This window comes from Prionailurus bengalensis, chromosome X (genome assembly GCF_016509475.1).
Source record: "Prionailurus bengalensis isolate Pbe53 chromosome X, Fcat_Pben_1.1_paternal_pri, whole genome shotgun sequence".
Lineage (NCBI taxonomy): Eukaryota > Metazoa > Chordata > Mammalia > Carnivora > Felidae > Prionailurus > Prionailurus bengalensis.
In genome coordinates, this window is record NC_057361.1 from 55419601 (window position 1) to 55436429 (window position 16829).

The 16829-nt window shown below is 38.8% G+C and overlaps 1 protein-coding gene across 6 annotated transcripts in view; it reads right to left on the minus strand.

The window, feature by feature from the left end:
* Window positions 1–16829, minus strand: part of OPHN1 (oligophrenin 1) — a 636611-nt gene that overhangs the window by 75481 nt on the left and 544301 nt on the right. For all 6 annotated transcript variants that reach the window (XM_043570205.1, XM_043570202.1, XM_043570207.1 and 3 more), the window contains exon 20: window positions 13161–13308. In XM_043570205.1, coding sequence (XP_043426140.1) covers window positions 13161–13308 — 148 coding nt within the window. The remainder of the gene's footprint in view (window positions 1–13160; window positions 13309–16829) is intronic.

Consider the following 16829-nt stretch of genomic DNA (forward strand, 5'->3'; position numbering starts at 1 on the left):
GCCACTGACTTCATAGCCATTGTCAGTGGCAGAGACATCAGGTGGCACACCCAATTTGGTGTAGATAAGTCAGGTGGACTCAGACTCCCTGGTCCAGCTCTTGTAGTAACAGGACTTGCTGGCATTGACCCAACTCCTACCACAGCTTATGCTCCCATGCTGCCAGTGTGCCCTGTGACTGGAGAGCTCAAGGCTCCAAAGGTGCTTAGCCCCTGTGGTGCATCCCAGGCCCCCAATAATGTAGCAGTGGCTGTGACTTCAGGTCCCTGTGCCCGCCTGTGCAACAGTCAGGCACCCAGCTCCTCCTGCACTTGCTGCACCTCCCACAGAAGTTCCTTCAAAATTGGACTCAATCCTCTCAAACATTGTCACTGCTTTATCAACTAAGTTTATTGATATTCAAAATCCTTTGTTGTCATTTCAAAATATTTACAGCATCTTCACCAGGAATAGATTATCAAGAAACCACTTTCTTTGCTCATCCATAAGAAGCAAATCCTCATCTATTGAAGTTTTTCTTTAAAAAAAAAGTTATAATGTTTTATTTATTTTTGAGAGAGAAAGACAGAGTATGAGCAAGGGAGGGGCTGAAACAGAGGGAGACACAGAATCTGAAGCAGGCTCCAGGCTCTGAGCTGTCAGCACAGAGCCCGATGCAGGGCTCAAACTTGTGAACCAAGAGATCATGACCTGAGCCAAAGTCAGGTGTTTGACTGAGCCATCCAGGTGCCCCTCATCTGTTGAAGTTTTATCGTGAGATTGCAGCAATTCAGTCACTTCCAATTATAGTTCTCTTACTATCTCCACCACATCTGCAGTTACTTCCTCCACTGAAATTTTGAACCCTTCAATGTCATCCATGAGGGTTGGAATCAACTTCTTTAAAACTCCTGTTAATGTTGACTTTTTGGCCTCTTCCTATGACCAAAAATGTTCTTAATGGCATCTAGAACGGTGTTTTCTTTCCAGAAAGTTTTCAACTTACTTTGCCCAGGTCCATCAGAAGAATCACTCTGTATGACAGCTATAGCATTACAAATGTATATCTTAAAGAATAAGACTTGAAAGTTAGTATTACTCCTTGATCCAAGGTCTGCAGAATGGATGTCATGTTAGCAGGCATGAAAACAACATAAATCTTATTGTACATCTCTAACATACACAGCTTTTGGGTGACCACTGGATACTGACAATGAGCAGTAGTATTTTGATAGTATTCTTTTTCTCACTGTATGTCTCAATAGTGGGCTTAAAATAATCAGTAAACCATCTGTTTATAAAAACAGATGTGGTGTCATCCAGACTTTCTTGTTCCATTTATAGTGCACAGGCAGAGTAGATTTAGTGTAATACTGAAGACTGCCTTAGGATTTTTGGAATTGTAAATGAGCATTGGTCTCAACCTAATGGAACCAGCTACATTAGCCCATAACAAGAGTTAGCCTATCTTTTGAAGCCAAGCATTGATTTCTTCTCATCTAGCTATGCTACATGGCATCTCCTTCCAATATAAGGTTGTTTCATCTACACTGAAAATCTGTTGTTTAGTGTTGCCACCTTCACTAATTATCTTATCTACATCTGGATGACTTGATGCAACTTCTACATCAGTGCTTGCTTCTTCACCTTCCTCTTTTATGTTATGGCAATGGCTTTTCTCTTTAAACCTCATGAAACAAAGAATATCCAATGGAATAAAGACAGTCTCTTCAGCAAATGGGAAAACTGGACAGTGACATGCAGAAGAATGAATCTGGAACACTTTCTTACACCATACACAAAAATAAATTCAAAATGGATAAAAGACCTAAATGTAAGACAGGATGCCATGAAAATTCTTGAGGAGAAAACAGGCAAAAACCTCTTTGACCTTGACTGTAGCAACTTCTTATTCAACACGTCTCCAGAGGCAGGGAAAACAAAAGCAAAAATGAACTACTGGGACCTCATCAAAATAAAAAGCTTCTGCACAGCGAAGGAAACAATCAGCAAAACTAAAAGGCAAGTGACAGAATGGGAGAAGATATTTGCACATGATACATCAGATAAAGGGTTAGTATACAAAATCTATAAAGAACTTATCAAACTAACACCCAAAAAACGAATAATCCAGTGAAGAAATGGGCAAAAGACATGAATAGACACTTCTCCATAGAAGACATCCAGATGGTCAACCAATACATGAAAAAATGCTCAACATCACTCATCATCAGGGAAATACAAATGAAAACCACAATGAGATAGCACCTTACACGTGTCAGAATAGCTAACATGAACAACTCAGACAACAGATGTTGGCAAGGATGCAGAGAAAGAGGATCTCATTTGCATTTTTGGTGGGAATGCAAGCTGGTGCAGCCACTCTGGAAAACAGTATGGAGGTTCCTCAAAAAACTAAAAATAGAACTACCCTATGACTCAGCAATTGCACTACTAGGTATTTATCCAAGGGATACAGGTGTGCTGTTTTGAAGGGACACTTGCACCCCCAATGTTTATAGCAGCACTAGCAACAATAGCCAAAGTATGGAAAGAGCCCAAATGTCCATCGATTTTTGAATGGATAAAGAAGATGTGGTATATATATACAATGGAGTATTACTCGGCAATCAAAAAGAATGAAATCTTGCCATTTGCAACTACTTGGATGGAACTGGAGGGTATTATGATAAATGAAATTAGTCAGTAAGAGAAAGACAAAAATCATATGACTTCACTCATATGATGACTTTAAGAGATGAAACAGATGAACATAAGGGAAGAGAAGTAAAAATAATGTAAAAACAGGGAAAGGGACAAAACATAAGAGACTCTTAAATATGGAGAACAAAATAGAGGGTTACTGGAGTGGTTGTGGGAGGGGGGATGGGCTAAATGGGTAAGGGGCATTAAGGAATCTACTTCTGAAATCATTGTTACACTTTATGGTAACTAATTTGGATGTAAATTTTAAAATAAATAAATAAATAAATAAATAAATGAATAAAATTAAAAACAAAACAAAAAAATCCTCATGAATGAACCTCTGATAGTTTCAAACTTTTCTTTTCACCTTCCTCGCTTCTCTTAGCCTTTATAGAATTGAAGAGAGAGTTAGGGCATTGCTCTTGATTAGGCTTTGGCTTAAGGGAATGTTATGGCTATTCTGATCTTCTATCCAAATGAATGAAACTGTCTCCATATCAGCAAGAAGGCTGTTTTGCTTTCTTATCATTCATTTATTCACTGGAGTAGCATTTTCTATTTCCTACGTTTTGTTTTGTTTTGTTTTTGCATTCAGAACATGGCTGTTTGGCACAAGAAGCCTAGCTTTCAGCCTATCTTAGCTTTCAACATGCTTTCCTCACTAAGCTTAATTATTTCTAGCTTTGATTTTAAATGAGAAATCTTCAACTCTTTCTTTCACTTAAACACTTTCAGGTTATTGTAGGGCTATTTAATTGGACTCATTTCAGTATTGCTGTGTCTCAGAGAAGAATGATGAGAGGAATACATATGGGGGAATGGCCAGCTGATAAAGCAGTCAGAACACAACCTGTATCAATTAAGTTTGCCATCTTATATGAAAACTATTAATGGTGCCTCAAAACAAATACAATAGTAACATCAAAGATCACTGATCATATATCACTGTAACAAATATGACAATAATTAAATAGTTCAAAATATCGCAAAAATTACCAAAATGTGATACAGAGACATTAAGTGAGCAAATGCCGTTGGGGAAAAAAATGATGCCAATAGAGTTGCTAAATACAGGGCTGCCACAAACATTCTATTCATAAACAACAACAACAACAACAACAACAACAACAAAAACAACACAGTGCTTGTGAAATGCAAATAAAGTGAAGGACAGTAAAATGAAGTGTGCCTATATTGGTAGTTAAGAACTTACATTGGCATTTTGTTAATTGTTTCTCATTCCTTTGTATTCCATTTCTCCTGTTTGCTATCTTTCCTGGTGATTTTTTTATAGTGTATACTTTGACTCCTTTCTCCTTATCTTTTGCGTATCTACTACAGATTTTGTATTTGTGAGTATCATAAAGTTTAAAACTTTGTACAGTTATAGCCATTGATTTAATCTAATAACAAAGTAAATTTGTTTACAAAATCTCTGCACTTGGATATAGAGAAGATGGAAGTGTAGGAGGACGGTGGGCTCACCTCATTCTGCTAACCACTTATATTCCACCCATAGCTGCCTAGAAATAACCCAGAAAACAGTCAGAAGACTAGCAGAACAGACTCTCTGGAGCCAAGCATAGACAAGAGGCCCACAGAAGAGGGTGGGAAGGGCAGAGAGGCGTGCGTGCTACACGGACTGGTGGGAGGACAGCCAGGGTGGTGGAGGGGCAGCCTGCCCAGCAAGGTGGAATCCCTGAGACTAGCTTGCAAAAGTGGAGGGGCCAGACTCCATGAGTTCTGACAGCCAGCGGGACTTAACACCTGGAATGTTATAAGTCAGCAGCTCTGCTCAGATAGTGGGTGGGCAAGAGGACACCGGGAAAGAGAGGTGTTGAGCCCTGGAAGACAGAGATCAGCTCACTGGGGAACAAAGGCGCTGGCCAGCACCATCTCCCTCTCCCATCCCCCAAACTAAATCCCAAAGGGAACCAGTTCCCATCACCAAATGTGCTTGCACCTCACAAACACCCAATGCTGTGCTTCTGTGGATCCATCCCTCTGACGAGTCTACCTGCCTCCCTCACGGTGCTGCAGGGCACCTCCCTCAGGGGACCACTGAACACAAAGCAAGCTAAGCCTGAGCCTCCCGCCCCTGTGCACCTTGTAGATCCACACCAGATCCCATCAGAGTAGCACTACAAGCCTGGCAGTGTGCAAGTAGCCCAGACAGGGGCCACACCACTCCACAGTGAGCCCTATTTCTGGGAGAGGGGAAGATAAGGTACACACCAGTCTGATTGTGGCCCCAGCAGTGGGCAGGGGGAAGACATCAGGTCTGACTGTGGCCCCGCCCACCAACACAAGTTACACCAGACAGCACAGGGCAAGTGCCCTGTAGTTCCCCGCCACCCCAGGGATTGTCCAAAATGACAAAATGGAAGAATTCTCCTCAAAAGAAACTCCAGGAAGTAGCGACAGCTAACAAATTGATCAAAACCGAAGTTAGCAATATAATGGAACAAAATTTAGAAAAATAGTCATAAAATTAATCGCTGGGCTTGAAAAAAGTATAGAGGACAGCAGAGGATCTATTGCTACAGAGATCAATGGACTCAGAAATAGTCATGAGGAGCTAAAAAATGCTATAAATAAGGTGCAATATAAAATGGAGGCAACCACAGCCTGGATTGAAGAGGCAGGGGAGAGAATAGGTGAATTAGAAGATAAAATTATGGAAAAAGAGGAAGCTGAGAAAAAGAGAGATAAAAAATATCCAGGAGTATGAGGCGAGAATTAGAGAACTAAGTGATGCATCAAAAGGAACGATATTCGTATAATAGGAATTACAGAAGAAGAGACAGAGAAAGGGGTTGAAGGTGTACCTGAACAAATCATAGCTTAGAACTTCCCTGATCTGGGGAAGGAAAAAAGCATTGAATTCCAAGAGGCACAGAGAAGTCCCTTCAGACATAACTTGAATCGAACTTCTGCATGACATATAGTGAAACTGGCAAAATACAAGGATACAGAGAAAATTCTGGAAGCAGCTAGGGGTTAAACAGGCTCTAACATATAAAGGGACACCTATAATACTGGTGGCAGACCTATCTACTGAAACTTGGCAGGCCAGAAAGGAATGGCAGGAAATCTTCGATGTGATGAACAGAAAAAATATGCAGCCGAGAATCCTTTATTCAGCAAGTCTGGCATTTAGACTAGAAGGAGAGATAAAGGTCTTCCCAAACAAACAAAAAATGAAGGAATTCATCACCACTAAACCATCCCTACAAGAGATCCTAAGGGGGATTCTATGAGTGAAATGTTGCAAGGACCACAAAGTACCAGGGACATCACTGCAAGCATGAAACCTACAGACATCACAGTGACTCCAAACCCATATCTTTCTATAGTAACACTGAATGTAAATGGACTAAATGCTCCAACCAAAAGACATAGGGTATCAGAATGGATAAAAAAAAAAGACCCATCTAATTGCTTTCCACAAGAGACTCATTTTAGACCGGAGGACACCTTCAGATTGAAAGTGAGGGGATGTAAAACTATCTATCATGCTACTAGAAGTCAAAAGAAAGCTGTAGTAGCCATACTTATAACAGACAAAGAAGACTTTAAATTAAAAGCTGTAGCAAGAAATGAAGAAGGGCATTATATAATAATTACAGGGTCAATCCATCAGGAAGAGCTAAAAATTATAAATGTCTATTCGCTGAATATGGGAGTCCCCAAATATATAAAACAATCACAAACACAAGCAACCTTATTGATAAGAATGTGGTAATTGAAGGGGAATTTAGTACCCTACTTACAACAATGGATAGATCATATAGACACAGGATCAATAAAGAAACCAGGGCCCTGAATGATACATTGGATCAGATGGACTTGACAGATCTATTTAGAACTCTGCATCCCAAAGCAACAGAATATACTTTCTTCTTCAGTGCACATGCAATGTTCTCCAAGATAGATCACATACTGGGTCACAAAACAGCCCTTCATAGGTATAAAAGAATTGGGATCATACCATGCACACTTTCAGACCACAATGCTATGAAGCTTGAAATCAACCACAGGAAAAATTCTGGAAAACCTCCAAAAGCATGGAGGTTAAAGAATACACTGCGGAAGAATGAATGGGTCAACAAGGCAATTAGAGAAGAAATTTAAAAATATACAGAAACAAACGAAAATGAAAATACAACAATGCAAACTTTTTCGATGTAGCAAAGGGAGTCTTAAAAAGAAAATACATTGCAATCCAGGCCTATCTCAACAAACAGGAAAAATCCTGCATACAAACCTAACAGCACACCTAAAGGAACTAGAATCAGAAGGGCAAAGACACCCCAAACCCAGCAGAAGAATAGAAATAATAAACAGCAGAGTAGAAATTAAAAATATAGAATTCAAAAAAAAAAAAACCAGTACAGCAGATCAAAGAAACCAAGAGTTTTTTTTTTTTTAATAAACAAAATTGATAAACCTCTAGCCAGGCTTCTCAAAAAGAAAAGGGAGATGACCCAAATAGGTAAAATCATGAATGAAAGTGGAATTATTACAACCAATCCCTCAGAAATGCAAGCAAGTATCAGGGAATACTATGAAAAATTATATGCCAACAAATTGGACAACCTGGAAGAAGTGGACAAATTCCTAAGCACCCACACATTTCCAAAACTCAAACAGGAAGAAATAGAAAACTTGAACAGACCCATAACCAGCAAAGAAATTGAATTAGTTATCAAAAATCTCCTATCAAATAAAAGTCCAGGACCAGATGGCTTCCCAGGGGAATTCTACCAGACATTTAAAGCAGAGATAATCCCTGTCCTTCTCAAGCCGTTCCACAAAATAGAAAAGGAAGGAAAACTTCCAGACTCATTCTATGAAGCCAGCATTACTTTCATTCTGAAACCAGACAGAGACCCAGCAACAACAACAAAAAAACACAACTACAGGCCAATATCCCTGATGAATATGGATGCAAAAATTCTCAACAAGACACTAGCAAATCGAATTCAACAGCATATAAAAAGAATTATTCACCACAATCAAGTGGGATTCAGTCCTGGGATGCAGGGCTGGTTCAACATTCACAAAGAAATCAATGTGATACATCACATTAATAAAAGAAAAGAAAGGAACCATATGATCCTGTCAATTGATGCAGAAAAATCATTGGACAAAATTCAGCATCCTTTCTTAATAAAAACCCTCGAGAAAGTCAGGAGAGAAGGAACATACTTAAACATCATCAAAGCCATTTATGAAAAGCCCACAGCTAATATGATCCACAATGGGGAAAAACTGAGAGCTTTCCCCCTGAGATCAGGAACACGATATGGATGTCCACTCTCACCGCTGTTGTTTAACATAGTGTTGGAAGTTCTAGCATCAGGAATCAGACAAAAAAAGGAAATCAAAGTCATCAACATTGGCAAAATGAAGTCAAGCTTTCACTTTTTGCAGATCACATGATATTACACATGGAACCCGATAAACTCCACCAAAAATCTGCTAGAACTGATACATGAATTCAGCAAAGTCGCAGGATACAAAATCAATGTACAGAAATCAGTTGCATTTTTATACACTAATAATGAAGCAACAGAAAGACAAATAAAGAAACTTACCCATTCACAATTGCACCAAGAATCATACAATATCTAGGAATAAACCTAACCATGATGTAAAAGATCTGTATGCTGAAAACTATAGAAAGCTTATGAAGGAAACTGAAGAAGATATAAAAAATAGAAAAACATATTCCATGCTCATGGATTGGAAGAGTAAATATTGTTAAAATGTCAACACTACCCAAAGCTATCTACACATTCAATGCAATCCCAACCAAATTGCACCAGCATTCTTCTCAAAGCTAGAACAAGCAATCCTAATATTTGCATGGAACCACAAAAGACCCTGAATAGCCAAAGTAATTTTGTAGAAGAAGACCAAAGCAGGAAGAATCACAATCCCAGACTTTAGCCTCTACTGCAAAGCTGTAATTATCAAGACAACATGGTATTGGCACAAAAACAGACACATAAACCAATGGAATAGAATAGGGACTGTAGAATTGGACGCACAAAAGTATGGCCAACTAATCTTTGACAAAGCAGGAAAGAACATCCAATGGAAAAAAGACAGTCTCTTTAACAAATGGTGCTGGGAGAACTGGACAGCAACATGCAGAAGGTTGAAACTAGACCACTTTCTCACACCATTCACATAAATAAACTGAAAATGGATAAAGGACCTGAATGTGAGACAGGAAACCATCAAAAACCCTAGAGGAAAGCAGGAAAAGACCTCTCTGACCTCAGCCGTAGCAATCTCTTATTTGACACATCCCCAAAGGCAAGGGAATTAAAAGCAAAAATGAATTACTGGGACCTTATGAGGATAAAAAGCTTCTGCACAGCAAAGGAAACAACCAACAAAACTAAAAGGCAACCAACGGAATGGGAAAAGATATTTGCAATTGATATATTGGACAAAGGGCTAGTATACAAAATCTATCAAGAACTCGTCAAACTCTACACCCGATAAACAAATAACCCAGTGAAGAAATGGGCAGAAGACATGAATAGACACTTCTCTAAAGAAGACATCCAGATGGCCAAAGGCACATAAAAAGATGCTCAAGGTCGCTCCTCATCAGGGAAATACAAATCAAAACCACCCTGAGATACCACCTCATGCCAGTCAGAGTGGCTCAAATGAACAAATCAGGAAACTATAGATTCTGGAGAGGATGTGGAGAAATGGGAACCTTCTTGCACTGTTGGTGGGAATGCAAACTGGTGCAGCCTCTCTGGAAAACAGTGCAGAGGTTCCTAAAGAAATTAAAAATAGATCTACCCTATGACCCAGCAATAGCACTGCTAGGAATTTACCCAAGGGATACAGGAGTACTGATGCATAGGGGCACTTGTATCCCAGTGTTTATAGCAGAACTTTCAACAATAGCCAAATTATGGAAAGAGCCTTAATGTCCATCAACGGATGAATGGATACAGAAATTGTGGTTTATATACACAATGGAATACTATGTGGCAATGAGAAAGAATGAAATATGGCCTTTTGTAGCAACGTGGATGGAACTAGAGAGTGTTATGCTAAGTGAAATAAGTCATACAGAGCAAAACAGATACCATATATTTTCACTCTTATGTGGATCCCGAGAAACTTAACAGAAGACCATAGGGCAGGGGAAGGGAAAAAAAAGTTTAGAGAGGGAGGGAGCCAGAACATAAGAGACTCTTAAAAACTGAGAACAGAGTGTTGATGGGGGGTAGGAGGTAGGGGAAAGTGGGTGATGGGCATGGAGTAGGGCACCTGTTGGAATGAGCACTGGGCGTTGTATGGAAACCAATTTGACAATAAATTTCATATTAAAAAACAACAACAACAAAACAAAATATCTGCACTTGACTACAGTTCAACTTCTTCTCCCTCTACATTTTATGTTATTGATGTCATACTTTATATCTCTTTAAATTTTGTATTTACTAAAAATTACTAGAGCTCTATTCATTTTTAATACTTCTGTATTTTAACTTTTGTACTAGAGTTAAAAGTGATATACACATTAAGGAAAATGTCAGAGAAAGACAAATACCTTATGATTTCACTCATGTGGAATTTAAGAAACAAAACAAGCAAAGGGAAAAAATTTAGAGACAGACAAATCAAGAAACATACTCTTAATTATAGAGAACAAACTGATGTTTACCAGAAGGGAGTGGGGGATGGGTTAAATAGGTGATGGGGTTTAGGGAGTGCATTTGTCACGATGAGCATGGAGTGATGTATGGAAGTATGGAATTACTATACTGTACATCAGAAACTATCATAACGCTGTATGTTAGCTAACTGGAAATAAAATAAAAACTTTTAAAAAGTTATTTACCCATCAGTATTATACTATTAGAGTATTCTCAATTTGACTATATCTTCACTAATGAGTTTTATACTTTCATGTTTTTTTCTTGCTAGTGTTCATTTGTCTCAACTTGAATAATCTTTTTTTTAGCATTTCTTATAAATTAGGTCTAGTGGTGATGAACTCCCTTAACTTTTGTATTTTTATGGAAAAGTTTTCTCTCTTCTTCATTTCTTAAGGATTGTTTTGTCTGGTATATTATTCTTGGTTGGAAGGTTTTTAAAACTTCCTTTCAGTATTTTAAATATATCATCCCACTGTCCCCTGGCCTGCAAAGTTTGTGCTGAACAATTGCTCATAGTATTATGGGAGTTTGTTTTTCATTTACTTGTTTTTATTTCTATTTTTTTTTTTTTGAGAGAGAGAGGAAGAGAGACAGAGAGAGCAAGGGAGGGGTAGAGGGAATGGGAGAGAGAATCTCAAGCAGATTCAACACTCAGTGCAGAGCCCAACATTGGGCTGAATCTCACTACTGTGAGATCATGACCTTAGCTAAAATGAAGAATCAGACACTTAACTGACTAAGCCACCCAGGCGTCCATGGGAGTTTCTTTGTATGTGATGACTCATTTTTCTCTTGTAGTGTTCAAAGTTCTCTGTCTTGGAATTTTGAGAATTTTATTATAATCTGTCTTGGTGAAAAATATGCTTAGTCTATTTGGGTTTATTTGGGCTTTGATGATCTGGATGTTCATGTCCCTCTCTTATTTATGAAGTTTCTCATTATTTCTTTAAATAAGCTTTCTCTACCCTTCTTTCTTTCCTCCTTCCAGGACTCCCATGATACGTATATTCGTTAGACAATGTTCTATAAGTCTCAAGTTTTTTTCACTTTTTTTCAATTATTTTTCTTTTTGTTCCTTGACTGGGTAATTTCAAGTGACCCATCTTTGAGCTCGATGATCCTTTCTTCTTCTTAGTGATAAAGCACTCTATTGAATTTTTCAGTGCACTCATTTTTCAGCTCCAGGTTTTCTGTTTGGTTTTTTCCCTATGGTTTCTATCACTTTCTTGAACTTCTTGTGTATTGTTTTCTTGATTTTATTTAGTGGTCAATCTGCATTGTCTTTTAGTTCACTAGGCATCTTACAGACAATTATTTGGAATTCTTTGTCTGACAGTTAATAGATCTCTACTTCTTTTGGGTGAGTTTCTGATGCCTTATTTTGCTCCTTTATTGGTGTCATTTCCCCTGGATATTCCTGATTCTTGTGTCTTGTGGTCTTGTGTCGGTGGTTGTCTATTTGAAGATGTAGGCACATCTCCCTGTCATTACAGATGATTGGAAAGGAAAGCCCTTTAGAGTCAGAGCAAACAGAGATTTTGGGTGGCCCAGCTGATGGGCTACACAGGTATGATCAGTGTTGGAGTCCTTGGGTAGGCTGGTCTGGTGCCTGGGTCAGTTGGCCAAACTTTCCGCCTGAATCTTCAGGGGCAAGCTTGCAGTCTGGGACCAGGGGGCTGGTCTGGCACTGGGGCAGACCTGTAGTGTGGATCTACAGGAGGCCTGCCTGGAGGCTGGGTCTGTGGTTGCATTCTATAGGGTAGGGCTGCAGGGGCCAGGCTGGGGCCACAGGGACATCCTGGTGCTGTGTTAGTCCTGAAGCTTGGGGTTCCAAGTAATAGCTGGGGCAGGCCTAGAGCCTAGGTCTGTGGGTGCCACCCTGGAGATGGATCAATGTAAGATGGGTAATTGGGTTCACTGGGGTGGGTCTGCTGCTGGGGTTGTGAAGTCAGGTGTTCACTTTACTCTCCTTCACCCATGCAGAGGTTGGCTATCTCTCTCTGTACTGTGCTTTGTTAGCTTGGGAGAGGTGTGATATGTTTAATATTAAAATGTCCTCCCTACCCTCTGCAATGCACTATTTCTTATTTCTGTGCTCCCCTCAGGTGCTGTAATCTCTCAGCTGGATTGTATAGTTCTTATGAAGGGATTTTCATGCATGAAAGTTTGCTGAAATTAATTTCACCATGGGGAAACAGCAAAGAAAACTCCTATTCAGTCAACTTGCTGAGATCACTCCTCCATGGAAACTAAACTTGAATTTAAAATCTGAGAGTATTCATGGTGCTTGGCTAGTTTAGTCGGTTAAGCGTCTGACTTTATTTTAGGTCCTGATCTCAATATTTATGAGTTCAAGCCCCGCATCAGGTTCTCTACTGTCAGCGCAGAACCTGCTTCAGTTCTATCTTCCTTTTTCACTGCCCCTTGCCTACTCTCTCTCTCTCAAAAATAAAAATAAAACATTAAAAAAAATGTCAGAACATTCAGAACACACATTGTTCACCCATTTCAATGCACTGAGGTACATATCTTAGAACATTTTGGATCTTCCACTGTCCTCCTTAGGGATCATGGTATCTGGCTTTACATGTTCATCTCTGTCCTATCCACTAACGATTTCTCAGTGGCACAAATTTTGCAAACCTTGCTTTTCCTGGCTCAGGTACTAGAAAAAGTCTATATTTATATTGAGAAATATGGCTCCACTTCTGCTCTTCGATATACTTTTTGTGTCTAATCACTATTAAGAAGCTAAGAGTGTACCTCAGTACCGACCTTCACTTTCATCCACAGAAGAAGTATAAAAAACTGTTCTTTCTCGCAACAAGCGCTTTGAAATTGTGATTGGTTTGTGCCTTCTTGCTGTCACTCGAGGTGGAGGCACTGGAGGTGTAGCACTTTCTTCAGGTGGACCTGAATAGATCTGTAAAAGGAGGACATTTTCAGGAAACAATTAGAAAGACTGAATTTTTGTCTCCCTAATGCTAACTAGCAATTGATGCTCACTAGCATTACATCTAGAGTCTGGCATAGCAATTCTAATATGACTAAAGGAATTGGGGGGGGGGGATTTTTAAGAATCACTCTAGCTACCAGCAAGTGTTTAGAGGTCTTCATTCCCGTTTACCACATAGGACCTGACACTTTACAATGTGGAGGAAACAATGCAGACAAGAATTGCAATATCAGTCCTGGATTTTTCACTTACTTCCTGAAAAACCGTAGGCAAATTACCTCCTATCTCTAAGCTTTAGATTCCTTATCTGTAACATGGGAAGACCACCTATCTCACAGTGTGACAAAAATAGGTGAAAAGGGCAGTCAAAGTACATTGTACGGGTAGGGGTGGGTTGTGGAGGGTTACTAAATGCACCAAATATTTCGGAAAGAATACCAAATAAACTGGTTAAAGTGTTTGCTTCAAGACAGGAATAATGAATGGCTGAGGAAAGGATGGAGGAAACCTATTTCTCACTCCTATATCATTTTGATCTTTTAAAATTTCATACCATGTATGCACTACTTATTCAAAAAGGAAAGGAGAAAACCAAAATGTCTTATATGATATAAAAAGTGCTGAACAAAAGAAGAGAAGCTATGATTACATTTTTATATAGTATCTCATATGTATTTGAGAATCTTTCTTGTCTCGGGAGACTGAGCTTTTGGCCAGAGTGGACCCACTTTGGGAGGACACACGTGTGGTGAGGGAAGAAGGGAACCATTGAATAATGCAATAATGAAATCAACCCCAATGATTAGTGCAAAGAGAAATGTCAGAGCCCAACATTTCATCAGGCTGCATAGTCACAGAAATTAAATGATTGGGAACACAAACGCTGTGTAAAAGCTGGACAATGATAGAAAGCAGTGCAAGCACAATCAAAGGCACTACATGTCTCAACATTTCATGACATAGGAAAGAGACAATATGGCATAGTAGCAAGCAGAGGAGTTTTGAGGCCATACAGTTTCACAATGATTAGTAATAATATTTTAAATAGCTACAATTTTGTGAGCATAGGCTTAGGTACTGTAGAGTTTCTTAAGAATATTCTTTGCTAGACCTATCCACAGAAACTTGGCAGGCCAGAAAGGAGTGGCAGGATATACTAAATGTGCTGAATCAGAAAAATATGCAGCCAAGAATTCTTCATCCAGCAAGGCTGTCATTCAAAATAGAAGGAGAGATTAAAAGTTTCCCAGACGAACAAAAATTAAAGGAGTTCATGACCATTAAACAAGCCCTGGAAGAAATTTTCAGGGGGACTCTCTGAGGGGAAAAAGATGAAAATAAATAAATAAATACGAAAAGCAACAAAAACTAGAAAGGACCAGAGAACAACACCAGAAATTCCAACTCTGCAAGCAATATAATGGAAATGAATCCATATCTTTCAGTACTCACTCTAAATATCAATGGTCCAATAAAAAGACATAGGGTAACAGAATGGATAAGAAAACAAGATCCATCTGTATGTTGTTTACAAGAGACCCACTTTAGACCTAAAGACACCTTCAGATTGAAAATACGGGGATGGAGAACCATCTATCATGCTAATGATCAACAAAAGAAAGCCGGAGTAGCCATATTTCTTTTTTTTTCAATATATGAAATTTATTGTCAAATTGGTTTCCATACAACACCCAGTGCTCATCCCAAAAGGTGCCCTCCTCAATACCCATCACCCACCCTCCCCTCCCTCCCACCCCCCATCAACCCTCAGTTTGTTCTCAGTTTTTAACAGTCTCTTATGCTTTGGCTCTCTCCCACTCTAACCTCTTTTTTTTTTCCTTCCCCTCCCCCATGGGTTTCTGTTAAGTTTCTCAAGATTCACATAAGAGTGAAACCATCTGTCTTTCTCTGTATGGCTTATTTCACTTAGCATCACACTCTCCAGTTCCATCCACGTTGCTACAAAAGGCCATATTTCATTCTTTCTCATTGCCACGTAGTATTCCATTGTGTATATAAACCACAATTTCTTTATCCATTCATCAGTTGATGGACATTTGTACCCCAATGTTTATAGCAGCACTCTCAACAATAGCCAAATTGTGGAAGGAGTAGCCATACTTATAACAATACAGACTTTAAAATAAAGACTGCATCAAGAGATGCAGAAGGGCATTATGTCATAATCAAGGGCTTTATCCACCAAGAAGACCTAGCAATTGTTAACATTTATGCTCCAAATGTGGTATAACCCAAATATTTAAATCACTTAATCACAAACATAAAGAAACTCATTGATAATAATGCCATAATAGTAGGGGGACATCAACATCCCACTTACAGCAATGGATGGATCATCTAATCAGAAAATCAACAAGGAAAAAATGGCTTTGAATGACATACTGAACCAGATGGACTTAACAGATATATTCAGAACATTTTATCCTAAAGCAGTGGAATATACATTCTTCTAGAGTGCACATGGAACGTTTTCCAGAATAGACCAAATACTGGGACACAAAGCAGCCCTCAACAAGTACAAAAAGATCAAGATCATACTGTGCATGTTTTCAGACCACAATGCTATGAAACTCGAAATCAACCACAAGAAAAAATTTAGAAAGGTGACAAATATTTGAAGACTAAAGAACATCCTACTAAAGAATGAATGGGCTAACAAAGGAGTTAAAGGGGAAAGGAAAAGTACATGGAAGCCAGTGAAAATGATAACACCAGAGCCCAAAACCTCTAGGACACAGCAAAGGCAGTCATAAGAGGGAAGTATACAGCACTCCAGGCCTTCCTAAAGAAGGTAGAAAGATCTCAGGTACACAACCTAACCTTATACCTTAAAGAGCTGGAAAAAGAAGAGCAAATAACACCCAAAACCAGCAGAAGACAGGAACTAATAAAGATTAGAGCAGAAATTAATGCTATTGAAACAAACAAACAAACAAACAAACAAAAAAACCAGTAGAACATATCAATGAAATGAGAAGCTGGTTCTTTGAAAGAATTAACAAAATTGATAAACCACTAGCCAGTTTTATCAAAAAGAAAAAGGAAAGGACCCAAATGAATAAAATTAGGAAGGAAAGAGGAGAGATAACAACCAACACAGCAGAAATAAAAATGATAATGAGAATATTATGAGCATTGATACACCAATAAAATGGTCAAACTGGAAGAAATGGACAAATTCCTAGAAACATATAAACTACAAAAACTGAAACAGGAAGAAATAGAAGATTTGAATAGACCCCAAAACTGTAAAAAAATAGAGTTAGTAATAAAAACCTCCCAAAAAACATGAATCCAGGGCCATATGGCTTTCCAGGGGAATTGTACCAAACATTTAAGGAAGAGTGAACACCTATTCTCTTGAAGCTGTTCCAGAAAGTAGAAATGGAAGGAAAACTGCTAAACTCTTTCTATGAAGCCAGAATTACCTTGATTCCCAAACCAGACAAAGACCCCACTAAAAAGGA